Genomic DNA, 16,579 nt, shown 5'->3' with positions numbered 1-16,579 from the left:
TTGGAGACCAGTTACCCATTCGGTTTCATCAAGTGGTAAGTCTGATGGTACCTCAGCAGTGAGAAAAGATTACGTGAACTACTGCTCAGGATCTCTGTATGTGAGACATACCCTTGAGCACAAATTCTCCTCAGAGGGTGAAGACACTTTTCTTGCTTATTTGCTTATTTAGATAGATATAAAGCAAGCTGAATACTAAATGCCAGTTACACATATATAAAATACCCTTCCAAAAGACAGAGAGGATTGGGTACAGCCTGCTGGTTGTTCTCCCAGCATTCACCAGCTTCTCAGGCTGGTACCCCCACTGGGCATCTGCTAAATTTGTAAGTTAAGAGTTCCACTTCTATTGCAACAATAAAGTATAGTCTTTCTGGTGATGAAGGGCACATTGCTATTGTTTTTCTCACCTTTTTTTTTAATTCTGAGATGAGCTTTATTTTGCTATAGCCATCTCTTTAACCTCAGCGTACACTGCCTCTGCTTCAAGAACAGTGTTAGTATCACAACTCTTTGAAACAGATACCTTTTAGATTGTAATAGATGTCCCCTGGAAACTGGGAATGATTTGGATTTTCTGAGTCTTGGAACTGTTGACCCATGCTTTAGATCAATGCCAGGTTTGGCATTTAGCACGTTGTACTGAACAGCTAACCCAGCTTACTACTCACGTTTCTCTAGCTCTTTTCAGAGTGCCACACAAAACAGCCAGCTGTCTACCTGCTGTAAAAGCAGAAAACATCATTCTTAAACTAGATGCACATAATATAGTCATGTAACAAGCTATCACGAACGGGAAAGCAAATGAATCCCAGTTAGTGTAAATGTTCTTGCTTCTTGCTATCTACATCTGCTGAGTCACATTTAACTTTCCTCTGTGACATGGCGAATTAAGTACTTACCATTTTTTCCCTAGGTATTTTGCATAAAGAAGCACAAAGTGTATTCAGGTTTTCTGGTTAACAAGATACTACCCTTAGAGTACCTGGTGTGCTCTTCGTGACTGAGCAGCCCACACATCTTGCCACAGACTTGAGGCTTGTCTGTCTAAAAAGGAAGAGGATTTCAGAGGCTCTTTGAAGGACTGTACTGATAAGGAGGCTGACATCCCTATCTTAAGTTGAAATGTATCTTACTGTTTTAGCTTTTAACCCAGTAGTCTGCACTACCTAAAATGCTTGAATTACAGGAAAGGTTAGTAACTTCTGCTGTGTTTTCTTTGGCAGGTTGATTGCTCAGTCTTGAGGCTGTTGGATTCCTTTTTAAATTAGCTGTCTACCAAACTTTGTGTTAATCAGGATCAGTAAATATTAGCATACTTTTCATAAGGCACACTGTTGCTGCAGTTGTTTTAAAAAAATCCAAACCTTTTCCAGATGACTTGTGACCAGGTAGCATTCTCATGCTGACTTACTTAGGGTGAGCACCTTCAATTTTTCAGTCTTCCATACCAGAGAATGAGGGTTGCTCAGTGCAGTGTTGTGTGTGAATCCGGAAACTACACGCTGTTCCCAAACACGGAGATTTCAAACAGTTTTCAACCTGGAGAGACTTTGGATGAAGTTTGCCAGAAATCTAGTAGGAACCAACACAGAGTCCCTCGTACGGGTCAATCAATTCAGCTTTTGGAATGAGCTTACCCTAGCAGTTTCTAATCCCTCTGGTGAGAGTGGTCTGCCTTCTAATTTTAGTCTCTTTAAGTTTACTTGTAAAGCACAATAGACCAGTGGGAAAAAAATCTGCATTTTAAAAAAGTTTTTGAAGAACAGGCATGAGTCATACCTGTCCCTGCAGGCCGTTAAAAAGCTGTCGACAGTTAGCTGGGAAGAAGTATATTTAAACTGTGTTCATGCCAATTTAAATCACTTTATTCAAAAGCATGAATGAGGTTGTAGTATTCCATTAAGACTGTTGTTATCAAATTTTAATGAGGAACTATATTTACACAAGCAGCAAATGAGTTCTTCTCAGAATTTTCTTTTTAATCAAATATTCCTAAACATTGTCTATGATTTTACAAGGGACAAAAGTGAACATTTTGCAGTCTTGTCCCAAAGGGGAAATTCAGCTAACAACTGGGGCTGTGTTTAAATAACTGCACAGAGATTTAAATTTAGGTTCATAAGCAAATGGTCAGTGGCTTGTAGCATGTTTTGCTGGAGTTAGGTAGTAAAACGGGGATTATTCAGATCTGGCCAGTTTTCAAGGGACAAGTTTGTTCTGCATATGAAATTAGACTAAAGGGAAGAGACCACACGATGTGTGAAGCTCGTGTTGAAGGTTAAATTACAAGGAACCTAACTAATGGTAGAGTGCGCTTTGATTTTTTGCCAACTTTCTGATCAAAAAAATGAGACTTCTGCTAAATACCAGACTGCAGACTGGTGCTCTCATACTCCTCCCTCCTGCTTCCCTTTCCTTTTCCATTCAGGCTCTGCCTGTCACATCAGCAGGCCTATGACATAGGCAGCAGGATTTCTTTTTCCATTTCTGTGAGAAAGATTGGCATACATAAACCAGTTTGGCACTGATTGAATATTAGAGATGGAATATGATAATAAAAGGAAAGGGGGCAAAAAAAATCCCTAGAGATTTGTCAGAACATAGCTGGCATCGCTTAAGCAATACTATAGCTAATAACAAGCTTTAGCAGTTGCTTTCAGCAAAATAGAAGGCATAGGAACTAGGACATATTTTTACACATGCTTTATTACAGCATCCTAAATCTCTCTTCTCTTGTATTAATTTCAAATGATGGTGTTCAATATTTTGCATTTTTTTCTGTAATTTTAAAACATTTCTGTAAGTTTAAAATACTTCCCTGTACAACCAACCACATTGGTGGCTTGGACTATTCCTAGTGATTTTGCTTTGTAGAATTTCGTTGATAAATCAGTAACATTAGATAGGCTAGGTTTCCTTTAATAATTGGATTTGTGAAATATTGAGTCTCCATAAAGTTACAAACTGTAAAACCATGGTTACCATCTAATTTTGCGGCTACAAGTGAATGGAACAGCAAACCAAAAATTTCTGAAATCTCTAATTTGCTCCATCCTGCCTATAAATAAAGAAACTGTAAGTTTCAAACCCCAGGAATTTAGATAGCTGTCTTGCTATTTAACCCACAGTGAATGGGTTGGTTTAGGGAGCACATCATTTGCATCACACTGAACCAGCAAGCTGACAGAAGTTTTGGAGAAATGGTTAAATATGTGATGTCTGAGGTTATGTAAAGGTTGCAGCATGCATTTTGCCTTGAGGGTAGAAACAGGGGGGGTTGATTTGTAGTTTTTTTAATTCAAGTATAAATATTATAACTTGATAAAAGGAGCATAAGCTTTTACTGAACAAAATGCTTTCCCAAGAGAGGCTTAGACACAAGAGTGGACAGATATGGTCATTTTCTTTTTTTATGCTTTAGTTCTTAGGTTTCATACAGGTAGCCTGTTGAAAAATACCTCTGAAACACTATGAAATGTGTCACCTTATTTCATACTCCTCACATTCTATGAAACATCTGTGTTATAAAAAGCTGTGCTGGGCTCAAATACATAGGCATCTATCCATCATCTTACCTCAATAAAGCTAGATTCAGTATAAAAAAAAAAAATCAGCAATTCTCATTCCTCTTGTCTGGATAAGGGACTAGTTACCCTAAATTATGCAGTGCTATATTTCTTTTAGAGGCAGGCAAGCATGCTGTATGGTTTCTAGACTGGAAACACCTGTTCAGGGAAGAGTTTGTTTAGATGGGGCAGGTTTGCTGGCCTGCTTGCTCTGCCTGTAGCCCCTTTCAACATGAAATTGCACAGCATAAGGTTAATGACAGTGGGTTAGCAAACCTTCAAAGCATCTGGTGTGACCCCAGCATGCCTGGCATTCCTTTCTGCTGTGCAAAGGTTTGGCATCGATCCCCCACTGCAGGAAGAATGTACTCAGGAGAAACCAGCTCACATGGCTTCCCCAGGCCTCTGGAGAGGGGAGAGTTGTCATGGCAATAAATCATGAGGGTTCATGGAAAAGGAGTAAATCCCCTTCTCTGTGCTATACCATAGGCATGTGGTGAGAAAAGGAAGCTAGACCAAGCAGGTATAATGTGCAATTTTCCTTTTTATAACCACTGCCACCACTTCCTGGTGTGGCGGAGTGTTTGTTGTAGAAAAATGGCCATTTCCATGTACCAGAAACATTCTGGGCTGCAAGGAGTCTGTGTCCCACCAGGTCAGAACGCTGCCCAGGCTGACCCCTGCCCTTCCCTAGGACTCACCATGCATGCTGTAGCCAAGGGCAACACAGGCAGAACTGGATCTTCCCCCCAGTGGCTGCTTCCCGCTGCTCTGCAGATGTGGCCAGGAATGGGTGAAAAAAAGCCATATATCCTTCAGATAACTTCCTGGTAGAGGTATTGAACAAACCAACCAAAGGAGAAGCATTATTGGACCTGGTGTTCACCAGTGCAGAGTTGCTCATTAGAGAGGTTAAGACTGGAGGCAGCCTAGGCTGTAGTGACCATGCCCTGGTTGAGTTTCTGATCTCAAGGAACATGGGCCTGGCAAAGAGCAAAGTCAGAACCCTGAACTTCAGAGGAGTGAATTTTAAGCTGTTTAAAGTATCAGTGGATGAGATCTCCTGGGAAACTGACCTTAGGTACAAAGGAGCTAACCAGAGCTGGAAACTCAGTTGACACAACAGGACAGGATACCATCCAGAGGGACCTGGATAAGCTTGAGAGGTTTGCCCACGAGAACCTCATGAGGTTCAACCAAGTCCAAGTGTAGGATGTTGCACCTGGGTCAGGGTAATCCCAGACATGAGTACAGACTGGGAGAAGAACTCACTGAGGGCAGCCCTGCGGAAAAGGACATGGGTGTTTTGGTGGACCAAAAGCTGGATGTGAGCCAACAGTGTGTGTTTGCAGTCCAGAAAACCAACCTGGGGCTGCATCAAAAAAAGTGCGGCCAGTGGATTGAAGGAGTTGATTCTGCCCCTCTACTCTGCCCTCGTGAGACTCCAACTGCAGTACTGTGTTCAGGTCTGAGGTTCTTAACACAAGAAAGATGTGGGCCTGTTAGAGCAAGTCCAGAGGAGGGCCATGAAGATGATCAGAGGGCCGAAGCACCTTCTGTGATGGCAGGCTGAGTGAGCTGGGTGTTCAGCCTGGAGATGAGAAGGCTCTGGGGAGACCTCTCTGTGGCCTTTCAGTTCCTAAAGGGAGTTTATAAAAAAGAGGGAGAGTGACTTTCTATACAGGCAGATAGTCACAGGACAATGGGGACAGTTTTATCTGAAAGAAGAGAGAATTAGTTTAGATGTTACTAAGAAATTCTTTACTCAGAGGGTAGGGAGGCACTGGAACAGGTTGCCTGGAGAAGTTGGGGATGCCCTATCCCTGAAATTGTTCAAGGTCAGGTTGGATGGGGCCCAGAGCAACCTGATCTTATGGGAAGCATCCTTGCCTGTAGCAGGGGTGTTGGAACTAGATGATCTTGAAGGTTCTTTCCAACCCAGGCCTTTATATGATTCCATGCCTCTGTGTCCTGCAATCCAGATACCCCCTGCCTTGTTCATGCTTCAACACTGTATAGAAAAATCCTTTCCCTGAATTCCAGGGAGGAAGGAAACATGGTGGTCAGGGATGGGAAAGGAAAAGGATAATACGGTGGGACAATTAGTCCTATTAGACTCAGATGCTGTGGAGAGGGCAGGAGGGAGGAAACCACTGGAGAATTACTGGTCCAGGAGATTGATACAGGGAGCAGAGGGCAGGAGTATGGAGGACCTTGAGGCTGGTCAGAGAAACAAGAATGAAGAAAAGATGGGGAGAGCCCAGGAGATTCATCCATATTCAACAGAACAAGCTCTTCTCCAAAGCTGAGATTCAGGGGTCCTGTATTTCTGTTATCAGCAGACTGTCCTGAAACTTACTGTTCCATCTTCCTCTAGTGCTTTTGCACCAAGGGTGGCATTCTGCTGTATTCCTCACCGCTGGTTACGCACAGTGGTGGGGCATTCCATGGGGGCTCAGGCTGTTTCAAGCCACTGGTATGCAAAACAGGGAGCCAGATGATGGAGTAAATTCCCTTGATGTTATAAAATGGATGCCAAGGATGCCATGCCTAAAACACTCAAAAGTTTGCCTTTGCAAACTTGATGCACGTGCACAAGTGGGTAAGGATATATCATAAACTACAACCTGAGACACTGTTTTTTTTTCTAGAGAATGTGTCTTATTTAGTATGTACCACACACAGGGCTGTCTTGGTAAGCAGCTCTTTAGGAGTAAAACCATCTTATTCCTGTCATTTAAAATTCCTTTGAATGCTTGGTTTTGCAACTTTTATACCCTCTTCAGTTAAGACAGGTAGGAATAGAGATTTGACATTTTTAATAGTTTTTTCTTAAGGTACTTCTTAAATCCTTCTGGTATAATCTATGATTCCAGAAATTCCTCTGTCATAGCCTAAAGGCTCACTACTAACCCCTTATCCTTCTCGCATACCACAAATGAGGAACAGAAACTGTTTTGTAAATAAATTTTTTAGGTTATGCCAGATAAATAAGCACTTCTCTTAACAACTGAAATTAAGCTATCTCCAAATTTAAAAAAAGGAAAACTTAACAGTAAACAGGCAGTAGTAGCAGTACTCTATTTGTATTCAGTGCAAAGGACAGACATTTTTTAAAAGCTTTCCAAGTCCAAACAGACATTTCTTTTTCTGTACAAAGGTGATTTCTCAACATGCTTCTGTCTGAGTGAAAATAGTTTGAGCATTGGTGTTCAAAGGCAGAAATGTAGGCTTCTGTAATTTGGAAACATTCTCGTCAATATAAACAAAACCAACTCAGGTTTTTGGTTGAAATATTGAAAAAAGGAACTGATCCCTATCAGGGTAATTTTTAATTTTTTATTTTATTGTGGCTGTCACCTGTTGATCAGCAAGAAGGGCTTGTGCTTTGTGTGCCTAAGAACGGTCTAGTGCATGGTTTTCTAACTTTATGGACTATGTCACATGCAAATTCTGTGAAATTACTATAACAGGAATACCAGATAAAATTATTAAAAACAGAGCCCAGGCAGGGACTGTTCTCTTCTTATTGTCCCAGCTGAACACCCTGTGCCCAGGTGGCATCTGGCTGCTGGCATGGCAGCCACTGCCCTTGGCTTCAGTGGTGTGTAAGGATATCCAGGAGAAAAGTGGGCCAAGGGAGAAATGTGGATGGGGTGCACGGTGCCAGCTTCCTCCACAGTGCAAGCACAGGAGCCAGCAGGTTGCAGGGGCTGTTCTGTGGGGCCACTTGGGCTTGTGCAGTATGTAGCATCCAAGGTTGTCTCTTCAGGACATTTAGGAATGTACTAAGGTCTCTGAAGCAATGCTGCTGTGGCTCAGAAGCACAGCCCAATTCAGTGTGAACTTGAGTGATTAGCACAGCTATTACTGCATCTATAAATAGAATTCATCTTACAATATACTAAGTTTAATGATACAATAAATAAATTACAGTTAACTTTAATGGGAGCACAATGAATGGAGACACAGTTCTTATGAAGATCTGCTGCCATTAGTGAATGTTTTGCAAGATACATTATATGTAATACCGTCTTCTTCCTTTGAAAAATGAATAATCTAACAATACCCTGTAGAAACAAAATACAAAAAAGCAACTCAACATGTTCCTGTTACATGAAAGCAGTCAAGTACGTGAAAGTGCAGGTTGCATTATCAACCTTAACTCTGCTCCTTATGAATATGCACTATGAAAAATGTTTATTGTATGATAATATTGCTAGTTCTAAAACAAACCATGCAGTGTTTCTATGTAAGAAACTTGCATGTGGTTACTGTCACAGGGAATTAAAAGCAACGTGAAGCCTAGCTCCACTGATATTTTCTTTTCATTTATCTTTTTCTTTAACAAGAAAAAGCTTTGGAAAGAAAAATGTTTTGGGCTTGTTTGTTGGGTCTTTTTTTCCAGTGAAATAATATACATTTCTAATGAGACAAGATCCCTAAAATAAATATGACATGTTTAAGGAAGGTTGACATTATACCCCCTGCCTGTGGTTCCCTTGTTGTGCTTGTTTTATGGTAAATCTTTGAGTGTCCATTTTCATTTGTCAAAGACTGAAGTATATTTTCCAATGCAAATAAGTTGCTCTGGTAATAATACAGTCCTCTGGGTTGGGAGCACAAAGCCTAAAGCCCCAAGGTCCTTGCCTTTTCACCTAAGGCTGTAGTGTGGCAAGTGTTCAAGGTAGCTTTTCTAGGGGCTTGGGAAGGTTAAAAAGGAGAGAGCAAGATGTACCTCTTGCTATGCTGGCACAGACATATGTGGCTGTGCAGGAGGGGAGATGGGGAATCTGACTTGGCTGAAGAACATCCCAGCAAAAATGAGTCATGAGGTCAGTTGCCACCATGGTTGACCACAGAACCATACAGTGAAGGTTCTGGTGGCACACCTGAGGAGGTGATGCCAGCATAGAAATGAATGGCCAAAGGTAACCACGGGTTCACAGGTGTAGGGACTGCTTTTTTGCTTTTCTTTCTTCTTCCCAATGGCTGTGCTGGCTTAAGTGCACATCAAACTACAGCCGAGAGAGTGATGCCTCTAGGTGTAAATAATAGGCTTATGCTGTCTGTGTGGGACACTCGGGTCACAGTTCCTCATACCTTTTTCTCAGTGGTGTAGCTGGCTCAAGGAATCCATGCCCTGCCTGTGAATTGCTCATTTGCTTCTGCTGGCTCAGTTGTTTATGAAGGCATGGTGGAAAATTAAACCAGAAACTAGTTCAAAAAAGAAGGAAAAAGAAAACCCCAAGGGTAGAAACTTAAAACCATCTCTCCTCACCCTGTATCAGTTAATTAATCTGGTTCACAGAGTATTTCTACAAATGTTTGTTCCTGCAAAAACAAGGGCAAGACCCATTTTGGGGCAGGAATGAGCAGGTGAGACTGGGACATCTTTAAGCTGATGTTGCCACGAAGAAACAGTTCGTGGAACTGTTCCCTTCATAAATGGACATATGACAGCTTTGGCTGCACTCCTTTAAAATAGCCTAAGCATTGAAGCATATGTTGCAAGTTCTTTGCCCAACTACAAGGAACCAACAAAGAGGACAGGATGTATGACCTTCAGAGGGGAGTTCTGCTCTGCTGGAGACACAGTGATACTGTATTACATTAAGCCTGTCTGTGAAATCTCCCTGCTCTTAAAATATAAATTGAAGTTTATTATAAATATCCAGCGCTGAAGTGTGTTATATACACTTCATGTTTAAATCCTTTTCAAAGGTATTTCTTGCAGCCACTAACTAGCACACCTTTTGAATTCTATCACAATGTCTTTAAAAGTCAATATTTTTTAAAGGCAAATGTTATAAGACAGTGGTTTATGGGAAGTCTCTGCTACAGATATATACCTTTAAAATGGTATTTGTAATCAAAGTTCATACTATTCTAATAACATCAGGATTTATATATAAATAATAATATGATTTTTCAGTTGCTACCAATGCTGTTTCCTTCCTTGCAGAAACAAAACCTAAAGTCTTTTTACAATTTTATTTGACTACAGTACCTTACTTTGCATGGAAATCAAGGATAATCATGTGTGGGGAATTTCATTTTGAAAGCAGTCTTCAAAACGCTTTGCCAAGAAACGTTATACAGTTAGTAAACAGTTCAGTGTTACCTATCATACTTTGTAATATGTATTCTCCACTCCATTTAAGTAAGCTTTGGAAGACTTCATGCAAGTTACTGTAGTGCCTCTGTGTGTCCTTCCTCCCATAACAGAGTTCCTGATGCTTACACTACTTCATCCCAAACCTTAAGTTCACCAATACTACAAAAATGTGTCATTTATCAGTAAGCTACTGATCCATGCACACTGCAATGTCCAGGTTTGCTTGTACTTCACTTGAACTACACAAGATCATAAGCATAAATTTCTTCTTGTAAGTGTGTTGAGGCAAACATGCTGGAGTGGACCTTTCTAAGCCTGCTGTGGGCATTATAAGTAAATTGAGCAGAAATTCCTCTATCTAAACTGCTTCTAGGGAGCCAAGTTGCTCTTGTTCTTACCTCATAGTTGGAATGTAGCAGCTGTTGGTCACAAACTGGTGCACTTAAATTCATTTCTTCAAGTCTGTTCTGCTGCATCAATACTAATGGTATATTCTACACAAACAGATGGTTGCATCTGTGTGATAAGGTGCATTGCACACTGTACCCTTGAAATTTGTTACGTATTCCAGTGTTCTTTACTTGGGCAGTGTCCTAAAACTTTGTCTCGCCATGCCCACAGATTGGGAATTTACACATAAAAAGTTCCAGCTCAGCACCTAGGATGCATGTAATAAATCTCAAATTAGCAGCAGCCCGCCCTTAAGGCTAGCGTAGCCCAAACTGAACTGAGAGAAACCATGAGAACATGGGATTTCCAAGATCCCAGTGGGTCACTTATTTCATAATAGTTCAGAAAGAAAAAGATCTGACAATAATAGCAGTGCCTTTTTGTAGAGGAAAAGCCCACCCTAAATTATTTTGGAACATGTTTAATGCTTGATGTCGTATGGGATTTTTTTCTTCTTTTCTGAGACCTTACACGTGTTGGACTCCAGCATGTGCCTTTCTCATTGACTGAATGGAAACTTAGGCTTTTAAATGTAGGTGTGCTAAGCTAAGCTGTAGTTAAATGTCTAAAGCAGATGGCAGAAGTACCTCTCTGTGGGGCCAGATTCTTGCCTGAATGGGAGCATTTGGCAAATTAAATGAAGTATGTAGTTGGATGAATAGGTCGAATGTAGAAGACAAAGTGCTGGCTGCTGCAGCTGCCCAAACTAGATTACCAAGCAGAAGGGGAGTGTTTAAAACCTAAGTGGGTCCAAATATGAGAAAGGGAAAAACAGCTGAGCATGACCGTTCTTCCCAGATCATCTTTGCTGTGTCCAGGGTAAATTTTGCACAGGTAAGGATTTGGCCCCACCCAATGAGGATGTTTGGTTTCCTGGATAGAAGAAAAAAAAAAGGCAATCCTATTAGACAACACATAAAAATCCCTCTGAAGTATTTCTAAAGGAGTCAGTCTGCTAAGTGTCTGCTAAATCTGCAGAGTACACAGAATCCCTTCTGGCACTGTCTTGAATGATGCATTTACCAATATTAATGGAGATACCAAACCATATTGCTCCACAGTTCCTCCTGCACACATTATGCTTCTAACACACATATGTGTATGTGAAATGCCAATTACAGTTTTTGCATTCCATGGTTTAAACACTAGTGTTTTTCCAAAATGCTGACTGGCCATTACCACAACCAGACCATCCTGTGGTCTCTCCACTCAAAAATGTTTCTCCAACTAAAAAAAAAAACCCACAAAAAATGTTGTTTCTTTGGTCTGTTGCACTGTAATCTCCGTTCTTCTGGGGATTATATAGCTCTGTGGGTGATTTCTGTAATTCATTCTAGTCTTTCATTAGAAGTAATAGACGGTCTTAATTACAGCATGCCACATGACAAACTGGTAAAGGTGCTAGAAATGTTGCCAACAGGAAAAGAATTGGATGCTGTGAATTTTTTTTAATTAAGAGTTGGCAGTACTGACGGGAAATAAGATTGGACTTGTGTCCACTGAAAACTATGTAATTTTGGTGTAGACATTTTTCTAAATGTCATGAATAGTATGCTGTTTGTGGTTTTAAGAACTTGAAAAATTATCTCCAGTTTAAACAAAATAAGACCAACTTTGAAGTTGAGTATATACCAAATAGGGAAAAAAAGCATGGCAACTTTTGATTTTTTTCTTAACATTGCTTTATAAACTATAGTCTTCTTCAATGTACCATAATCTGTGATCAGCATGTACTTTATACCATTAAGTATTCTTAGAGCATACTATGTTACTGCAGTAAATATTTTTTTTAAATGCCTGTAGAGAGGTAAATGGATGCATCATCTTTGCCACTTGCTGTCAGGCTCTCAAAAGCATATACAGGTTTGGGGTCTTATGCCTTCACCCTTGTATTTTCCCAAAAGGTGCAGAGTGAAGCTGTGTGAACTGCAGCATGGCTCAGTCTCCAGGGTTGGGCAGTTCCACACTACTTATGCAAAGCCTTAATTAATTTATTACAAGGGAGAGTGTGGTGTATTCATGCCACTAAGTTTTTCTGAGGACAGGGTGGTTCTCAAAGTCAAGGGAGAGAGAGAAAGTCCTTTCTAGACAGGAATTCAGACTAGTAGTCTGATAGTAAGTGCCTTTAGCCTCTGGTAGAGCATGTTCCTCTCCATCAACCAGAGAGAGCCCAGGCTGTTTTTAGGCATTTGGGGCAAGAGCAGACACTCAACTAGAGTAAAGTTGCTACTACCCAGACACCATCAAACTTAATCTGAGGTAGAGGGAATGTTTCTTTATTTGGAGAGAATAAAAAATGGAACCACTATAGAGAAAAATACTAAATGAGAGCCAGAGCCATATATCTATGTGCAATTTTTGTTTTTTGCTCTGAGAAAGGCAGACTGCTAGATGGAAGATGGTCACTGTTCAAATGTCAAAATCTGTCTGTGATATCTGTATCTAAAATTAGGAAAAACCTCAAACCTTCTGTGCAGAATAAATACCTGACATACTAAGTTTTCTACCGCTAGAAAATGATTGTTGGGGTTATTACGTGGGTCCTGACTGTGGCGAGGAGATTAGCAGTTAAGTCAGTGGGTTTTTACCATGAGAGAATATCTGCCAATCATTATCAAAAGAGAAGTAATCTGCAATAGTAGTACTCAAAAAAAAGAGGAAAATAGTAATTTCTAATTATTATTCAACTCATTGACTGCTTAATTCCAAAGCACATTTTGTTCAAAAGATAAATCTAGCCGTGCTGTCAGATTACACTTGCTTTTGGGCTGAGGGAGAGGCTGATCCCTGAGGATTTCCTGCCAGTCCCCTGCTGTGATGCTGGAGGAAGAGTAGCCATCCCCCCTCTGCATTGAGTACACTCACTGAGGGGAGAAGGGGCAGAGATAGCTGCAAGTGTCTCAGGGCTTTATGCATGCACATATATAAAGTACTTCTAAGTCCCCACAGCGACAATGTTCAAATTCTTTCTTAGTCTGATGATTTGGGTATTAATTTGCTTCCTGTGATTGTTTAATGTGTATATGCAGCCTATGGGGTTTTTTTCCTTTCCCTTTGCATGTGATGTGCCAGTAAAGGAAGACAGTAATAGTCTCCTGGGATATGTACAGCTCTGTTCATATCTGAGGTACGAAGTCAACTCAGGACCATTTTGTTCTCATAAAATATACAGCACTGCAGTTCAATGGATAATGGCATAAATACCAGGATTTGATGGGCAGAACCATTTTCACTGGGAGATGAAAACGACTATGAGGACTCAGTGCTGGATGGGAGATACATAAAACCATGTAGTAGGAGGATCTTGTGTGCATGGGCATAGTGATTTTGCCTTATCTGAGTGTGCTGTCACACTTGGCTATTACCAAGTAGTAATACATTTTTTTTTGTTTTGTTTTGTTTTGTTTTTTAAGTACTAATGAGGAAGCTAATGGGTTTTGCAGAAAGTACTTTAGCACTCCTTTAGATGTGTGTTCTATAAAGGTAGAACCTTTTTTTGTACTGCTTTGGGTGATAAAAAGATGGTTTCACTTCAGGTCAGCAGGAACTATGTTTGCTTCTGCTTCAGTGCATTGGTCTGGAGGGCTGCTGGGCATCTCCAGTTTCACTGCACCAGGGGAAAATTATAGGGGAACGTTGGGACTTAGGATCATGCTCAGGGTATTCTCTGCTCTGAACTTGGACAGAAAACTTTACAGGAGGGAGGGAAAAAAACAGGAAACATTGCTGAAGCTCAGCAGAGTTGTCTGTATGGAAACTAAAAAAACAAGCTGCCTAGCTGCTCCGCTGGTTGCAGGTGTCTGTCTGAGAGCCCAGCCATATGTCAGGAACTTCAATGCCCTTGAGTCGAACCGTAAGGATGAATTGGACAGATTTGTTGATGTGCACAGAGTAGGAAATGACCAAAAAAGGAGCGTTCTGTAACAAGTTAATTACCAAGGGCTTTCCTTTTGTTTTCACTGAAATACAGGTGAGAATCCTGCATAGGATTTGAAGCCCGAGCTAAGATGGCTTGGTGCCGCCCAAGGGCTGTGTTGTACGGGAGAGGGGAGCGTCTGTGCGCCCAGGCTGTTCCAGGTGCGCGGGGAAGGCTGCCTGCCTCCCTGCTGGGGAAACCCCGGCTCCGCTCCTGCCTTTGACAGCTCCGCCGCGGCTCTGCTGTGAATTAGTATTTTAATGAATATTACATAATTCTTGGATTCGGATCTTTCAACTCCTAAATCTTCGAACCCCGTTTATTCTATTGTTTAACCAATAGAGGGTATTTCAGCATCTTTTTCCCTGGCAAAAACTGTAGTGCATTTCAAATTATTCTAAAATTACCCGCACTTTTGAAGGACTAATTTGCGTCTGTCCACGGAATGCAGTCATAGACGAGTCCAGCCAGGCCCGCCGAGGGCGACGGTATAATTATAATTAGTGGAAACGAGCTTATTTTGCTCCCGCCTGGAAAACCGTGGAGCGTGTGGCACTGGGGGAACAGAGGGAGGGCTGGGGGGGCAGCCCCTGCCTCGGAGGCGGTGCGGAGGAAGAGCGGGGGGGAGAAAAGGGGGAAAGAGCCCCAACCTACGCAACGCTGGTTTTGGTTTTTAATTTTTTCGCCCTTTCCCCGGCGTGGGGGCGGTTTCCCGCCGGCGGGGCCCGCGGGTCCCTCCCGGCCGCGCATCCCGCAGTGCCGCGCCGCCGCTGCGGAGGCGGGCGGGGAGGGAGGGACGGGGCGGGCGCGGGGGGCGGGCGGAGGCAGGCGGCGGGCAGGGCGGGCAGGGGGAGCCGGGCTGCGCGCAGGCAGGGCAGGGCAGGGCCGGGGGGAGCCGGGCCGAGCAGCGCCGCCGCCACCCGCCGTGCCCGAGCATGTCGGCGCGGGAGGCGGTGACCTACCTGCCGGAGAAGGGGCTGTACTGCCAGCGCCTGCCCGGCCGCCGGGCCCGCGGGGCGCCGCCGCCGCCGCGCAAGGGGAAGCGCGCCGACACCATGGGCTTCTACGGCACCCTCAAGATGATCTTCTACAAAGTGAGTGGCCGCCCGCCCCCCCTCCCCGCCCCGCACCGGGTGCGGGGCCGCGGAGGGCGGGGGGCGAGGCGAGAGGGGCGGGCGGGGGCCGCGGTGTCCGCGGAGGGCGGTGGTGCGCGGGCGGGGACGCGCCGGCGGCGGGGGCTGCCGCCCGGCCGTAGCTGCAGTCAGCGCGCTGCCGGGGAGCGCTGCCAGCGCTGGGTGGCGGGCGGTGATGCGGAATGCAGTTCGCTGCCCCTTCTTTTATTTTTTTTTTTAATTTATTTTTATTATTATCATTTTTTAATATGCGGCGATCTCGGCTATTTCGATAAATGAATGTTGTCTGAAGGAGTTGTGTTTTCCTAGCGACAGATTAAATGTTTTAGAGGGATGTTTGCTCGACGGTTTCTGTTTTTCGGTTACACGGAGACCTTGCTGGTGTCTGAATCTTGTCACTAGACCACTCTGCTGTAGAGAAAGTTTTATCTTCTTCATATGTTAAACGGCATTTTTGACCGTGTATTTACTTAGCACCTTTTGAGATGCTGAAAGTCAGTCTGTGTGGTAGACCCCATGTGAAAGTTGCCTAAAATACCTGAAAAATCCCCGACCAAAAGAAACAGGTGAAATCATTATTAGGCAGCGTAATGCATATTGTTTTCTCTGCTAACGCAAAAGAGTAAATCACCAGAGCTGATTACTCTGTTGCAGCCTTCCTACTTTTTATTTTTAACGTGTGCTTCTGGAAGCAGAAAAGGGATACGATGATGATAACCTCGCAAGAGAGGGGAGATGGAAATGAAAAATTTCCTTGAACAAGAAAAATCCTTTCTGAAAAGTCTATCATCAAATACTGGCATTCGTGCTCAGACATCTTATTTATGCCTCCAGTAATTTTGGTGGCTCACCCATCTAGCACAACGATAAAAGATGGTATCCATTATTTTTCAGTGATGCTTACAACTGGTTTTCTTGGGGGAAGCACCGGGGGCTGCGCCTCCTGGGGCATGGGGAAGCGGCGAGGGTGAGATTGGTGTTTCGGCAGCATGCAGGGCGGTTCTGGCTGAATACTTGTGTGGTGAAATGCTGTGGAGTGTCCCATGTGAGGCATGGGCAAGAAAACACAGCTACAAGGCAAGCTCTTCTGGTTGCATTGTAACTCTTACTGTAAAAATGAAACTAAGTAACCTTAGTTAGCTTTCCTTTGTAATCGCTAATGAAGCAGAACACAAGATCTTCAGTGACTGTTTTTAGGTAAAGCCATAAAGGTATAAAAACCAAAATCACAACAAAATTACGTGGATCATAAGCTTTAAGGAATCCTGTTAGGTCTGGGGTGTTTTGTTTCAAGTAGGTAGACTGATACAGTAAACGGTTAAATGTGTTATAATATAACATTAAAAAATATCAAATCAGTTGTGTAAGAAAGATGACAACTTTTAAACTGTAT

At 42.7% G+C, this 16,579-nt stretch overlaps 1 protein-coding gene across 3 annotated transcripts in view; it reads left to right on the top strand.

Moving 5' to 3' along the window:
• Positions 1-16,579, top strand: part of FBXW7 (F-box and WD repeat domain containing 7) — a 181,866-nt gene that overhangs the window by 133,611 nt on the left and 31,676 nt on the right. Inside the window, exon 1 of one of the 3 annotated variants that reach the window (XM_027891813.1) lies at positions 14,974-15,147. The exons of the other annotated variants lie outside the window; for them this stretch is intronic. Within the exon in view, the coding sequence (XP_027747614.1) occupies positions 14,989-15,147 (159 nt within the window). The 5' untranslated portion in view covers positions 14,974-14,988. Of the gene's footprint in view, positions 1-14,973; positions 15,148-16,579 lie in introns of those variants that run through there. 3 annotated transcript variants of the gene reach the window in all.

This window comes from Empidonax traillii, unplaced genomic scaffold (assembly GCF_003031625.1).
Source record: "Empidonax traillii isolate 1590-97213 ecotype Southwest subspecies unplaced genomic scaffold, ASM303162v1 scaffold331:size1191723, whole genome shotgun sequence".
In the NCBI taxonomy this organism is placed as follows: domain Eukaryota; kingdom Metazoa; phylum Chordata; class Aves; order Passeriformes; family Tyrannidae; genus Empidonax; species Empidonax traillii.
The sequence above is the reverse complement of the archived record's forward strand: the minus strand, read 5'-3'. Positions and strand labels throughout refer to the sequence as shown.